A 15,461-nucleotide genomic window follows, 5' to 3' on the forward strand; every position below is an offset into this window, starting at 1 on the left:
GCTGTGAGGTATGGGGGATCTTAACTCCCTGACCAGGGATCAAACCCACATCCCCTGCATTGGAAGGCAAAGTCTTAACCACTGAACCACCAGAGAAGTCCCTCTTTGTTCATTTTTCAATAGATAACTCCAAAGCCTGGTTCTGCAAAGCCTCGTCCTGTGCTTTGCACCGATTAGCAAGGTGAACATATTAGCTCTGTGCTCAGGAAGCTGGCTCACGTCTAGCAGGGGAAACAGACAAGGAACCTAGCAGAACCCTCCGGGAAGAGTGAATTCTGGGCCTCGGGGCATTCCTGGCAGAGGCAGGGGAGTCTGGGGAGGATCGGTCACACGTAAATCTATTTTACACATCTCACTCATCACGGCACTTTGCAAAACGTCCCTTATGGGTCTAATCTTTGCAATAGCCCTGGGACAAGGTGGGTACCACTATTCCCCTTTTAGAGTTATGAAAACTGAGGCTGGGAGAGGTTGTCTTCAGGCCACACACTGGTAAGTTGCAAAGTGAGGCCTTTAGCTCCCTGGAAGGGTTCGTGCACGTGGAGGTCAGCTGAGTGGCAGGAATCGCAGGGGTGCTCCCCCCAGGAGCCCAGACACCAGCCCTGCATGAACATTATGCCTGGCAGACAGGCCTGGGCCACCTGTGCTCTCAACAGTCCACTCCCTCCTGGGAGGTGGAATCTCAGGCCCGGCTGCACTGTCCCCTCAGAAGAGTGTCTTTCCCGCATCCCCTATGTGAGGGTCTCCAGCCCCTACTGGCCCCCACAGAAGGGCTGTGCTAATTGCCACCTGCCCTCACTTGTGTTTTAGCATCCTGCTTCCAGCTCCTGCACCATGAAAATCCTGTTTTGTGACCTCCTGCTTCTCAGCCTCTTCTCCAGCGTGTCCAGCAGCTGTCAGAAGGACTGTATGGCCTGCAGAGAGAAGCTCCGCCCCGCTCTTAACAGCTTCGACCTTGAGGTAGGTCCAGGAGCAGGCCTGTCTTCCCCTCCGTCCCCCCAAGGTCACGTGACTCTCCTAGTGTCAGACGGTCTGTAGGAAACAGATGTGGACTTGAGCATCTTCTGAAAGCAAACCCTGTCATCTTTCCACTTTACCACGTTCATATAAAGACCCACCCATGCTGCCATTTTGTTCCCATCATTAAAATAATGCATACTGGGCTTCCCTGGTGGCGCAGTGGTTCAGAGTCCGCCTGCCGATGCAGGGGACGCGAGTTCGTGCCCCGGTCCGGGAGGATCCCTCATGCCGCGGAGCGGCTGGGCCCATGAGCCATGGCCGCTGAGCCTGTGCGTCCGGAGCCTGTGCTCCGCAACAGGAGAGGCCACAACAGTGAGAGACCCGCGTACCGCAAAAAAATAAAAAAATAATGCATACTCATTCTAGAGAATTTGAAAAATTCCAAAAACTATAAAAAAAAAAAATTTAAATCACCTTTAATCCCACCAGAGAAAGAATCCTAGTTTTTTCACTTGCTATGTTACACAAGGATAATTTTCCTGTTATTAACATTATTTGAAGTTACTTCTTCCCATGAATACAGTATACTTTGCTTAACCAATCCCCTCCTGTTGAACATGTATGTTGCCGTTCAGTTTTGATATTATAGACAGTTCTACAATGAACACCTAAATGCTCTCGTATTTTAAATTTTGATTTGAGCACTAAATTTCTTTTTACTAAGTAAGCTGCTTTGTCAACTGCTTTCATTATAGTTTAGTTATTCCTCTCCTATTAAATCCAATATAACTCAATTACTTTTTCTTTGTAGTCAAGTAAACTCTTTTCAAAAGATGCCATGTTTGAAACTCCTCAACCTTTAAGAACAAACTTTCGCCTACTGTTCCTTAAGGCAAACGTACAGATATAGGAATCAAGTACTCACGCTGGGATAACACCCTAACGTGAGCAGACACGGCCCCCAACACACCCAAACACCAAGCTCCTCCTATGCCAGCTCAGTGGTTTCCAAGTCTGTTTTCTGAACAGTGATAACCACCGAATCATGAAGCGCATCCCCAGAGAACCCATTCAAAGTTCATCCATCCTCCTCATTCAGCCATCATGGGTTTCCTGAGCACCTACTATGTGCTGAGCACTGAACTAGGCCAAGGGCCCTGAGGTGAGCGGATGGATGGCTTTTGCAACTGGTGGGAGAGAAGAACCCCCAATCCCTCCATGAGCGTAATTACTGAGCCCCGGGGAAGCAAGAACAGGGGACCCCAACCTAGTCTAGAGGGGCAGAGGGGGCTTTTGGAGGAACTAAGTCTTTAAGGAAACCGAAAGAAGATCTGGAGTGAAGAGGCAGGGAGGAAGAGCCCCAGGTGCCCAGGTAATGGAGGGAGGCGTGGGGGAGGGGAGGGGGCACAGGTGCAAATGCCTTTCAGGGGACTGGAGCGGCAATTAAGGAACTGAGAAAAGCTGAGTTTGGCTAGAACACAGAAGGCCCACCTGCCTTTTCTGTGCGGCCCAGAGAGGCTTAAAATTTCACCCAAAACAAAACCTTTCCCTTGGTCTTAGTAAATAGAGCAGACAACTAGTTTACACGTAAACCAGTGAAGGAGTTGATTACGCAATAACCTCATAATCGCCACACTTTTAAGGCTCTGAGGTTGCAGCCTAGACAAGACTGAAAGTTGTGAACAATTCCTGAATCACGAGTTTTAACTGCAACCCTTTATCTCCCACTCAAAAAAGCATTAGGACTCGAACAGATATTTGTACACCCATGTTCATAACAGCATTACTCACAAGAGTCAAAAGGTAGAAATGACTCAACCGACCATCGAGAGATGAATGGATAAAGAAAAGATGGTCTATGCAGACAGTTGAATATTATCCAGCTTTAAAAAGGAAGGGAATTGTGACACATGTTACGGCATGGATGAGCCCTGAAGATGTATGCTAAGTGAAATAAGCCAATCACAGAAGGACAAATGCTATATGATTCCACTTACCTTAGGTTCCTAGAGTCGTCTGATTCGCAGAAACAGAAAGGAGAATGGGGATGGCCAAGGGCTGGGGAAAGAGGAAAGGGGAGCTAGTGTTTAACCGGTACAAAGTTTCAGTTTGGGGAAAGGAAAACGTTCTAGAGATGGTTGGGGGAGGTGATGGTAGGACAACAATGTGAATATATCAATACTTAATACCACTGAGCTGTACACTTAAAAAGGGTTCAAACGCTAAATTTGATGATATGTGTATTTCACAATAGAAAAAAAAAGTGTTAGGACCTCAACTGTAAGGGTAACCCGAAGTCTGCTCTAATTTATTTTTTACAAAGTAAAGCATTCATGGATTTAGGTGATTTGTTTGTAATAAACATCGCACCTGACTGGGAAGCACTATGATTCTCCCACTCCCGGGACACCTTGACCTTGGGAGCCCTGTTCTGAGACGACAGAGGCCATCAGGGACAGATTCTCTCCAGCCTCTTTATTGCCATCTCAGGATCTGTCCTCCTGCCCTTCCTTCCTTCTTCCTTTGTACCACTGATTTTCCTGCTGGGAATTTCTCCTTTTTCCCCTCTCCCACTTGCTCTTTCCTTCCCTCCGTTGTCATGTTTTTGAAAGAGTATCTACACTTGTGACCTCGAGCCCCTTGCCTCTGCCTCACTCCTTAGCTGCTCTCGGAGGTCACCAGCAGCTCCTAACCACAGAACCCCCAGCAGATATGCAGGCTTCCTCTTCTCGTCCCCTCTGGGTGAACCCGGCTCTCTTCCCCACTGTGACTCCTCCTTTTCTGCCTCCTGTTGCGGTCCTGTTCTTTTTCCTGCCCCATGAACATAAGCAATCACCAAGATTCCCTGCTTCTTACCTCCTTCTGAGATGCCGCATCCATTTTCCAGGCCGTCCGCTCTCCCCAGACAGCAGGTAACGCCCAAAGGTACACCCCTCACCTCCTCTCTGCTGGGCTTCCATCACTTTCCATAGTTTCTGGGAAATCCAGGCTTCCCTTCCCTTTCCACCGCTCCACAAACCTGACCTGCTATCTTGCTCCTGGCTCTCCCTCCTCCCCCAGCCAATAAATCCTACTCATTCTTCAAAACCCAGGTTAGGTTTCACCTGGTAGGAGAATCTTTGCTGATTCTCCACCTGGCCCCAATTGAGCCAGCCCCTAGCTCCTTTGCTCTCTGATGATTACTTGCATCAGCTAGTCTCCCACCACCAGGTATGAGCTTTCTTTGCTGATTATTCTGGGTATCCCCAGCAGGTTGCAGTGTGTGGCACAGAGCAGTACTCAGTTAAGAGGTCCCACGGAAATTGTAAAATTGCAAGACCTTTTAGTGTCCTAATAGGTGCAGGCACTGCACAGTTTTTACACTGGTGTCTTTCAAAGCCAGTAAAGAAATTGGAGCCTGTTTCCATTTCTTCATAGCATCTTCAATCTCTGGGGTCCAGACAACACTGTTAGAAAATGGCCAGGTCTAGCCTCACAGCGAGGGATAATCCCTACCAGTGCCTGCTGACCCCCAGAGGACCTGGCTGCCTGACTGTTTGGTTTCTAGCTTGTATTCACTTTTAACCTATTTTTTTTTTTAAGTTTTATGAGATGCCTAGAATTGAGGCAACCACATCTCATTTCCAAATCTTTCAACCCTTGAGTATGTCCACTCTGTGAATGATGGGGGACTCAGACATGTAGGCAAGGGTCAGCTCCCCAATCCCTCCACAAAATGGTATAATCCTGAGCTATTCCCAGGACCCTCTGGACCCTTGGCTTCATCAAAAATTTCTTTATTTCTCATTCCAGGGCAATGGTCCACGTATGGTTGTCTTTTTGGTAGACTATCATTTTGGTCAGTAAAGATTTCACACACCCCCAAACCATTGCAATATCCTGGGCTTTCAGCTAAACTGTGAATGGTACTAACCCCATCGGCTTAAGAAGAAAAAAACTAGATTCACTGAGTTGTTTCAGAGACAAAGAAGAAGGTGACTTCCGAGAAAGGTCTGGGGAAATTTATTTAAATTCCCTAAATTCCCTAAATTCTGGGGAAATTTATTTAAATTTATTTAAATTCTATTAAAAGCAGAAGAAACTACCTTCTGCTAGTAGTTTGACTTCATTACATGAAAATTCTTAATCGTTGACTTGCAGTCGGAGTTCCTAATACGTTTTTCTTTTGTACTATTCCTCTGCTGGCCTGCTTGCGTTGGCCCTCAAATATTCTGGCAGACCTCCTAAAGCAAATAGATCTCAAATGTCTCTCTGTCAGAAGTGGTTGGATTCCTTAGTGGCAGAAACGTGACAAACTCAATGAGCTGCTTCTTTTCCTTCCAATGGGCTCGTGGGCCTGTTTCCCTCATCTTCGATCCCAGACATCCAAACGGCCTTTTGCTCAGTTTCCTCCCAAGCCCAGCTTTACAGATCATTTTGGCACCAATCTGGGACTTTCCAGATGCTCCTCGGCACTGTGGCTTAATATAGCCATGTCATCAGTGTGGGCTGTGAAAATGTGTCCAGCTCACTTAACGGGCCATTAACCCATCTCTGGAAAGAAGCTGGTGGGTCTCTCAGACCAGAGAGTTTAGGCATTAAGCTCCTATGCCCATCTGGTGCTACAAATGCTGTCGCGAATTTGGATTCCTCATTTCTGCCCAAAACCTTCTCCTAAATCAAGAATTGAGACGAGTTTGTTAGTACCTAATTCATCTAATAGTACGTTGAGCCTGGCTGTGGGCTCTGCATGTGGTTTGATGGTAGAATTTCATTTTCTCTGATTGACGCACAACCTAATTACCATCTGGGCTTAGAAACTCAGGGGCTCACAGGAGATCTGATAGCCTCTGGGCTTAACGGCTTCCACCTGTTTCTGTAAATGGAAGGAGCAGAACAATACAGCAAGCACTCTGAGGCTCCTATTCGGTGAGGATCCCACCGAGTGTGCTCCAAAGGTCCGTTTCACCTCTACGCTTCTGAAACCGCACAACTCAGATTGGGACTTGAAACACTGGCGCTGGGACTGGAACCCACGGTCTTTTAATGGAGATCACACACCTGGTCTCAGGACTTAATGAAACTCAGATTCTTTATGTCTCATCACAGAAAGCATTCAGTAAAAGACAAAGTGAAAGGTAGGAAGTGGATTTATTTAGAGAGAGACACATTCCATAGACAGAATGCAGTCCATCTCAAAAGGTGAGAACGGCCCTGGGAGAAACACACTCCACAGACAGAGTGTGGCCCATCTCAGAAGGAGAGAGGCCCCGAAATATGGGGTGGTTAGTATTTATGGGCTGGGTAATTTCACAGGCTCATGAACGGGAGGATTTTTCCAACTATTTTGCAGAGGGGGAGGAGATGTCCAGGAATTGGACCACTGCCCACTTTTTGACCTTTTACGGTCAGCCCTGGAACTGTCATGGCACCTGTAGGTGTGTCATTTAGATGTTAATGTATTACAGTGAGTGTGTAATGAGGCTCAACGTTCCACTGGAAGTCGAATCTTCCACCGTCTTGGACCTAGTTGGTTCTAACCTGTTTATGTCATATCTTCTAGGGCTATGTCATTCTTTGAGAGGTTATGCCCTGGTCCCTTCCCTCCTGTTTCACTTCTACTGGCTTTCCCAGTGCTACCCATGCTTTCCTGTTATCTCCTTGACTCTGTAATATACGGTTTCTCAGACTCATCACTGTAGATATATTAGGCTGGATAATTATTTGTTGGGGAGGAGGGGGTTGTCCTATGCATTGTAGGATGTTTGCTAGTGTCCCTGTGAAACAGAGCAGGACTCTGTGGGACCCTCCTGGGTACAAATCCTTTCTGTGTCCCCCATTTCTTTTTGTGTAGGAAATAGGCTTCATCCAGCCTCCAGAACTTTCCCTGAGTTCCAAAGGGTAGGTTCAAACAGTTGTTAATCAGGGGCAAGGGAGGAGCAATCAGACAATAGTGCAGCCCTGGGGCAGGGTTCCTCCCCAAGGGATACATCTAGCAATACCTTTGTGTTCTTCTGTGGGAACTAAGGCCCTCATCCTTAGGAGGATGGTGACTCCAGGCTGAGCACAAGATTCCTGGAGCACCTGTTACCTCACCACCAACACATCAGAACAAAGTCACACACCCTGCAGCCTTCACCCCCAATTTTGCCTATTAAAAACTTCTCCCCCCAAACCATCGGGGGGTTTGGGATTTTTGAACATGAGCCACCTGTTCTCCTTGCTTGGCCCTGCAATAAACCTTTCTCTGTCCCAGACGCCAGTGTTTCGGTTCGTCTGGCATCACTGTGCGTCGGGCACACAACCTTGTGTTCAGTAACAGCTGGCCTCTACTCACTGGATAGCAGTAGCCTCCCTGCTCCCACCCACTGTGTGACAACCAAACGTGTCTCCAGACATTGCCAAATGTCCCCTGGGGGGCAAAATTGCTCCCCATTGAGACCCACTGCTGTAGAGCAATAACCCAATAGGATGAGGATCTAAAAGAACAAACTACAAATTGGTTCTACTCAGTTTTCTTCAAAGTGTTTCAGGAGCAGGTATAGTACAGACCCAAGTGACTCTCTGAAGAAGCCCCCAACCACCATTTTCCCTGATGGTTTCTTCCTCCTCAGAGCCAGTTCCAAAGCAGGGTTTCTCAAAGTGTAATCCAGCCTCAGAATCGCCTGGGATGCTTGAAGATGCACATTCCTGGAGCCCACCCTCAGTTTACTGCATCAGAATCTCCAGGGGTATAGATTAAGAATTTGCATTCTAACAAACCCCGGTAGGGGTTCATAAAGACCACTCAAGTCTGCAGCTCCATTGTTCTAGAGTCCACCCTCCCCATCTATGGAATTTGCCCATCGTTCTTTCTTACCCAGTGAGTCTGTGGGTGTGAAAAACTGGTTTCTCTATGTATCTCACTGAGTTGTCAGCATCTCTGAGGAAATTCTAAATGGAAAAGACATGCTCGAAAAAATCTTGCGTATCAGTGGGGGCCAATCTCACCACCTCTGGCCAGCAGGTGGTCTGGGCAAAGGTGTTCCTTGGAAACCTTACCAGTGAAGGAGAGTGAGAGTAACACTCCCACTGGATACCACCTCTTTCTTCTCTCTGGTCCAGCAGAAAATAAGCAATTTCCCCATCAGAACCTTACTTTTTGGTCTCATAGAATCCTTATTTTCCCATTAGTTTCCACCAATTCATATTGCAAGCACAGAGAAGTCGCTGACTAGGAGGTGTCCTGGGTTGGGACTTGAAACATTGGAGTTCTGTTCAGGTTATACTGTTATTTCACCATGTAGTTTTGGACCCATTACTGAACCTCATTACAACATGCGAACATGGACCACACTGGTCATTTCCAAACCTGGGCAAATCTCACAGTTACCTGAGCTTTGTAAAAATAAGCTTTAAACCCTGGTTCTATTCCTCAGAGATTTAACTGGGTTATGAAATTCTGTGTTTTAAAAAGTTCTGCAGATGATTCAGATTCACACCCAGGTGTAGGACCCATTGGACCAGGTGTTGCCCAAGGAGTCTATGCAATGCCTTGACGATGCACAAGAAGAGTTGAGGCATCTCCCAGTGTGACCATTGGGCGACCTCAGCTGCAGAACCCCTCTTCCTCCTCTTGTTTCTCTTCATTTCACATCCTCACTATGGACTCCACTTTGTACTCCAGCTATGAGATGCCTGGAATGCATACACGTTCTCCCTACAGCACAGCTAGCAGCCAAGTGAAGAGGTCCTAAGCCTGGAGTCCACGGATGCCTGTCCGTGGCTAGGCTTTAGAAGATGTATGAACCCCCTAAAACTATACGCAACTGTGACATGAATGTGCAGTTATACAGTGAAAGGGAGGGAATCCCTTATGGAGAATAATTAGATTCTCAAAAGAGCCCATGACCCAAAAAAAGGTGAAAAACCCTGGTCTAATGGGACAGACAAGACAAAGAGCTGCAACAGGGTGACAAGCACTACATCAGAATCTTGTGCTAAATGCCAGAGGAGTTCGAGCCTGGTTGCAACTAGCTACAACTCCTGTTCTTCCAGTGACTCCCTTTCTCATCTTCTTTCTTTTCTTTTTTTTTTTTTTTTTAAAGTTTTCCCTTTGTCACGCTTAGCTAAATATAAAGTGAATTCTTTATTAATACAGCTCAGGGTAACAAACCTCTACTTGAAACCCTCCTATTTACTGGATGGAGAAGATTCCTCCATGAGTAAGATGTGGTCCCTAACTTGTCATATTCTGTCTTGTAAGGTGTTACAGTTATACTAAGCATTCAAATGTCCACAAGTGGAAAACAAAGTTCTGTGGGAGCACAGAAGCAGGAGAGAGCAATTCCAGCCGGGGAGCCAGAAGCAGGTGTCATTGAGGAGTAGCTCTGGAGCCTGGCTGGCCCCAAAGGATAGATGGAAGGAGGTTATTCCATCAGAAGGAACAGAGTGAGAAAAGACGTGTGGGGAAGGCGAGGGAGCTCGCTGTGTTTGAGGCACTAAGAGCAACCTCATATGCCTGAAGCAATGAGGGGGGTTGAGAGGAAGATTCAGAAATAAGACTGAGGGACTTCCCTGGTGGTCCAGTGGTTAGCACTCTGCGGCTACAAAGGAGGTTGGGAAACATATATGTGGCCTTCAGGAAGAAAACAAGTGTTCTCTCTCTTTTTTTTAAAAAAATATTTATTTATTTATTTGGTTGCACCTGGTCTTAGTTGCAGCAGGCAGGCTCCTTAGTTGTGGCATGCGAACTCTTAGTTGCGGCATGCATGTGGGATCTTAGTTCCCCGACCAGGGATCGAACTCATGCCCCCTGTATTGGGAGAGCAGAGTCTTAACCTCTGCGCCACCAGGGAAGTCCCAGAAGTGCTCTCTTAGTAAGGAAGAGGGGAGATGGGTACAGAATGGGCAGGTGGTAGCCTCTGCCCCAGAAGAGAAGGTGGGCTTTCTTCTTAACAAATTGTACTTAATGTGTTGGTCAGACATTTTGATGGAGATAGAAGACACGGCAGGCGGACTCTCAACCACTGCGCCACCAGGGAAGCCCTGGGTGGATGTTTTTGCTCCCCAGGTAGGGCCGATGAGGCACACACACATCTTCTCACGTCCCACACCTGCCCAGGCAGAGCAGTAACTCTTGATGCCCTGGAAGCCAAGCAAAGACTCCGAGGTCTGACGAAGGGCTCTGCCGCTTCCTGCTGACCATGATGTCAAGGTCAGGTTGAAAGGCGGTTTCCGTCTGGCTAAGGCCAGAAACACAGAGAGGAGCATTCAGGGTGAAGTCAAAACAGCAAATAGGAAAAAAAAAAAGTTGGAGGCAGAGGCTTCCAGGAGACCTAATCGGAGACCGGAACGTGGGAGGAAAGGGCCAAGGCCAGGACCAGTCAGGAGGGTGGGAGAGATCATGGTCGGGTTGGTAGTCTAGATGAGAAATGGAGATGCCTGGAGAGACAGAGAAGCAGCAGGAGTTCCTCGGGGGCTGGCGGGTCTACTGGATTGTGTCCGATGTTCCCCGAATGCCCAACCTGCCTACATCCCAAGGTCTTGGCCCCCATTTTCTTTTTAAAAAATTTTTTTTATTGAAGTATAGTTGCTTTACAATGTTGTGTTAACTTCTGCTGTACAACAAAGTGACTCAGTTATACACATATATACATTCTTTTTCATATTCTTTTCCATTATGGTTTATCCCAGGACATTGAATACAGTTCCCCGTGCTATGCAGCAGGACCTTGTTATCCATCCATTCTATACGTAACAGTTTGCATCTCCTAACCTCGAACTCCCAATCCATCCCTCCCCCACTCTCCCTCCCCCTTGGCAACCACAAGTCTGTTTGACCCCCATTTTCTGTAACTGATGCACAGATAGTGATGACTAGTGTGTGTGAGGTGAAAAATGAATCACACCAAGGTTGATCTTTACCTGGTGACCTTAAAATAACCATGCAGATTTAACTACGTGACTACATACTACACACTACATACTACATACTTAAGAAATCCCCAGTTTCTTAAACCGATCTGACCTCTCCTAAGCTTGATAAGAGAACAAAATAAAATTCTTCTTTATGGGTGACCTGATGAGCTGTGTTTGGCTCCAAAAGCCCGACGAAGGCTATAACGCGGTGCAGGTTTGGTGCATTCATTCCGTTAACTTGCTGTGTCACCTGTGGTGAGTTAACCTCACCTCCCTGAGCCCCAGTTTTCTTTGTGAAATGACAGAGCCGGGCTAGTTTTCTGCTTCTTTCCAATTCTGAAATTCTACGCACTTAAATAACTGCATGTGAAACTGCTGCACGGTACTTGATAAATGGGTGCTTCAGGAGCACTTGCGTTGGCACCAAAGTAGACGACAGAAGGACTGGATCTCCTCGTGGGCTTGATCTCCTCATTGCCTTGGACCAATAGCTGTCCCTCGTCTCTCTCCCTCCTCCACCTCCATCTTTGCAGGTGTGCATCCTCGAGTGTGAAGGGAAGGTTTTCTCCGGCCCTCTCTGGACTCCGTGCACCAAGGTCATGGCGAGGGCCTCCTGGCAGCTCAGCCCTGCTGACCCAGACCACGTGGTAGCTGCTCTTGACCAGCCAAGAGCCTCTGAGATGCAGCATCTGAAGAGAATGCCCCGTGTCAGGAGCCTCTTCCAAGCTCAGAAAGGGACAGAGCCCGGCATGGAGGAGGTGGGGGGCACGGAGCAGAGGCAGCTGCAGAAGAGGTTCGGGGGTTTCACCGGAGCCCGGAAGTCGGCCCGGAAGTTGGCCAACCAGAAGCGGTTCAGTGAGTTTATGAGGCAGTACCTGGTCCTGAGCATGCAGTCCAGCCAGCGCCGGCGCACCCTGAACCAGCATGGTAATGCGTAGCCGGAAGGGGAGCCCCTCCCAGCTGGTACCGTCCACTTCAACCCATGAGTGAGTGGGGCCCGAATGAGCTGGGGGCAAAACGAAACCTCCTCCACCCCTGCCTTAGCCATCCTCCCTGCCCTGGGGAAGCACGCTGGCCCCCAAACACATACGCACACCCTACACCACCTCCAGGGGTTCAGCTCCTGGGAGGCCTGGGAGGTAAACCCACCTCCCTACCTCCTGCCCACCTTCTCTCTGGGAGCAAAGATTTTCCTGGGAGTGCTCTCGACACTGACCACTGCCATTAAGAGACTGGTTACCATGGGGATAATAGTAGTGTATTGAGATAACTAATTCCTTATAGCTCTCCAGGAGCTTAGTTTCTATGGGGACAGTTAAGTGGACCAATCCTCCTATCTGGTTGCCATAGAAACCATTCACTCACCTTTCCTCCGAGACTAAGAACGGAGAACTGGACCTACGCTTAGCCATTCGCAGAGAGTCTGATTTCTGTGGCTGTGATGTTGCTATTTCACCTTCAAAGATGGCTTAGCTGTCCCTTCCCTTACCCCCCTGTATCTCAAGGTGACTGGCTTCCATGGAAACCATTACACTTTCCCAATCTCCCCCAGTCAAGGAGTTCTGGTTAGGACCAGTTCTTGTCAGGACACTTTTCTGCTTTTCTTTCTTCCACACATCACTCGTCCATCTGACCACTTGGCCAGAGACGGGCTGATTCTTTGCAGCCAATGGAACCTGAGCAAGGCTTTGAGAATCTGGCCCAAGTGACCTGAGTCGCTTTTGGAAGAGGGACTAAGGGATCATCATCTCTCCTCAGTTTTTGCCTCTTTCCAGGTGCCATTTTTGTTTTGTGTTTGTTTGTTTGCCCTTTTCCTCTCTCCCTTCTGGTATGTTCTTACCCCCATACACACATTTATACATGTACCTATAATGCAGACCAGATGATAAACATCAGAGATGCTAATTTATTGCCCAGGCATTACAAACTCAGCTTTCCTCAGCCCATCAACTTATACGTAACTTTGAGTGGCACAGGGAACCAGCATAGTGGAATTGTCTGAAAATCTAAGAAAATCCCAGCCATCAAGCATATATGCCTTAACTCATGTGTGGGAAGATGGTTTATCTGCAGGATCTCATATCTTTCCTTAAACAGTCTAGAGACTTCCCCTAACAGAAAGAACTAATCAATTGGTCAAAAACTTTCCCCAGACATGGTTACCCAGGTGGGGGCTTTTCCCTGACTCGGAGGCATAAGAGGAAAAAATCTGCATGTGCCGTGTTATTTTGCTTCCTGTACGTCAAAGGTAGCCAGATTGTTAAAAATCTTCCTTCAAAGTATATGAATACACGTGTGAATCTTTGGCATCCACGCTTTAGCAGGGAGGCAGCCCACGTAGTGCTTTGCAGGTAGGCTGGCTTGTTTGCAAAACATCCATTGCCAAATACGGGTATGTGTATTAAGTTGTGAGCCGAAGGCCGCCGCGTTTATTTTAGCAGAATGACTAATCTCCGAAGGCCCTGAATTAACCTGCACTGTTTCTGAAGTCATATTCTTGGATCCTTTACAAGCATTCTATTTTTCCTAAGCCATTCCTGCACAGGACCTAACGGTAAATCTCTCAGAGCTAGCATGGATTGAATTCTTTCAAATCTTAAAGATATTCTCCTTTAAAGGGACCCTCAAGGAACACTGAAGACATGTCGAACTCTGAACTGCAACCATTTTCTTTACCTAAAGACAGTTCAGACTCAGTCACATTAGCAAGAATCAATTTATTTAAAAAAACAAAACAAAAACTATTTGAGCCCCTCTTCAGGTAAAATTGGTTTTTCTAGTTATCTATTAAGCTTCCAACTGAGCGGCCCTGAAACATAACCGGTAACCAGCTTCTGTCTGTGGCTTTGCTCAAGATGTAAAGTTCTTGATGGAAACACTGCAGATATTAACCAGCTCATTTGGGTGTTATTGATTGCTCTCCTCCTGTGACCACCTCACTCATTCTTTTTTCCACACATTCATGGTTGCTGAGTTCCAGTGCAAATGTGTATTTAGGAGTCCCTTAAGCCTGTCTTTCTTCGCCTATACATACTCCAACCAGCCCCACACATGCTTGAGATTTCTCCACGGCTGGGGGACTCCTGTTGCCAGGCTGTTCTGGACCCCTGAGACATCCAACACCAACCTATAGTTAGAAGGCTGGAGGAAATGGCGTCACCTCACACACGGGATAAAGAGCCCTTATTCAGGAACTTCTCTGGCTGTTCAGTGGTTAAGACTCTGCGCTTCCAACGCAGGGGGTTGTGAGTTCAATCCCTGGCCGGGGAACTGAGATTCCCACACGCCACACGGTGCGGCCAAAAAATTAAAAAAAAAAAAAAACACCAAAACCTTATTCAGAAAGTATAATTGTTACTGGGTCTAAGCTCGGCCACACGACAGGCCAATAACTGAGAGATGAGTTGTTGGGACAAAGCATAATGACTTTACTCGGGCAGCCAGCAAACCGAGAAAACGGTGAGACAAACCATCTTGCCTGAGTTAGAATTCAGGCTCCTTTTATACTAAAAGGGGAGGGAGTAAGGTCCAACATTTCCTGGTCCCCATCAGCCTCCAGAGGGGATGTGTTCATTTCTTCCTCCCTGCAGTCATTCACAGGTGGGCCTGGTCAGGATGTTTCCTGTGAGCTAAACCAAGGTATTTTAGCTTACTGCTCATTACCTGGGAAGCAGGATTCCCAGAGACGGGCCTTTATGTATAACTTAAGCTTATAGGCAACATCCCTTTAGTGATTAACATGTAATAGGATACAAAAGTTCTTCCCTATTCCATAATGATGTCCTAGAAAGGAAGGACACTGGGGTGCAGGACCAGTTCTAGACAGACCTGTGAAAAGTGCACAACTGGTCGTGGTATATACCGTCCCTTTCCCTGGCCTTATACTTCCCTCCTCTCTTCTGCTGTCCCTGGCCTTGAACTTCTAGACAGTGCAAAGTAAGCAGATTCACTCCTGGTGAGAAATTGGTGAAGTTAGCACTTGTATTAGAAAAGAGAGCCATAAATGAGGGCTCTCTTTAGCCTGAAGAAATGAATTACCACACACAGATTCCAAACTCCAGGGATGAGAGAACTGCTTCTGGGCAGTTCTCCCCTTCTGACTTTCAAGTCCTAGCCCACAGACCTCCCTTCATTCTGTTGGTCCTGCCACTAGACCGGGGGGGGACAGGAAAGCAGGTATGTAGAGGGAGACAGGAAACCCTTCTTGTTGCTTTTGGGGCTAGTTATGTGAATGATAGCTTTTCTTTGCCTCCTGTCTATTGCTTAGGGAAAACAGAACTGAAGGGTCAGAAAAACTGTCAGATTTGCCACTGTAATCATTTCTGTCTCCCCAGGTGTCCGGGTGATCCACAAATCAGCATGTCTCCAGCCCCAGACCTGCCGGCTGGGAATCAGGATTCCTTCCTCCCCAAGGCCCTGAGGCAGGCCTTGTCTCCAGGCCTCCACCCACAGGGCCCAGCCCCATCTGGTTGTCTTTCCCTTCCCCCCTCCTTCCTGCCCCTCCCCCCATGGCATGTTTCATGACAACCCTGTTACTACATCAGAGTGTATTTTTGTAATTCTTCAGCTAACATTTAAACAGCCCCATCTTTCCTTCTCACCCACCTCTTCCCTCTTCTAGG

At 47.5% G+C, this 15,461-nt stretch overlaps 1 protein-coding gene across 1 annotated transcript; it reads left to right on the forward strand.

The window, feature by feature from the left end:
* Nucleotides 1–834: 834 nt before the first annotated feature.
* Nucleotides 835–15,259, forward strand: PNOC (prepronociceptin; the record flags this gene model as incomplete). Its single annotated transcript, XM_082842217.1, has 3 exons — nt 835–960; nt 11,373–11,766; nt 15,174–15,259. The coding sequence occupies 3 exons, from the start codon at nt 835–837 to the stop codon at nt 15,257–15,259; spliced, it is 606 nt and encodes a 201-aa protein (XP_082698343.1).
* Between the last annotated feature and the right edge of the window lie 202 nt (nt 15,260–15,461).

This window comes from Leucopleurus acutus (genome assembly GCF_964270905.1).
Source record: "Leucopleurus acutus genome assembly, chromosome: 7".
Taxonomy (NCBI): domain Eukaryota; kingdom Metazoa; phylum Chordata; class Mammalia; order Artiodactyla; family Delphinidae; genus Leucopleurus; species Leucopleurus acutus.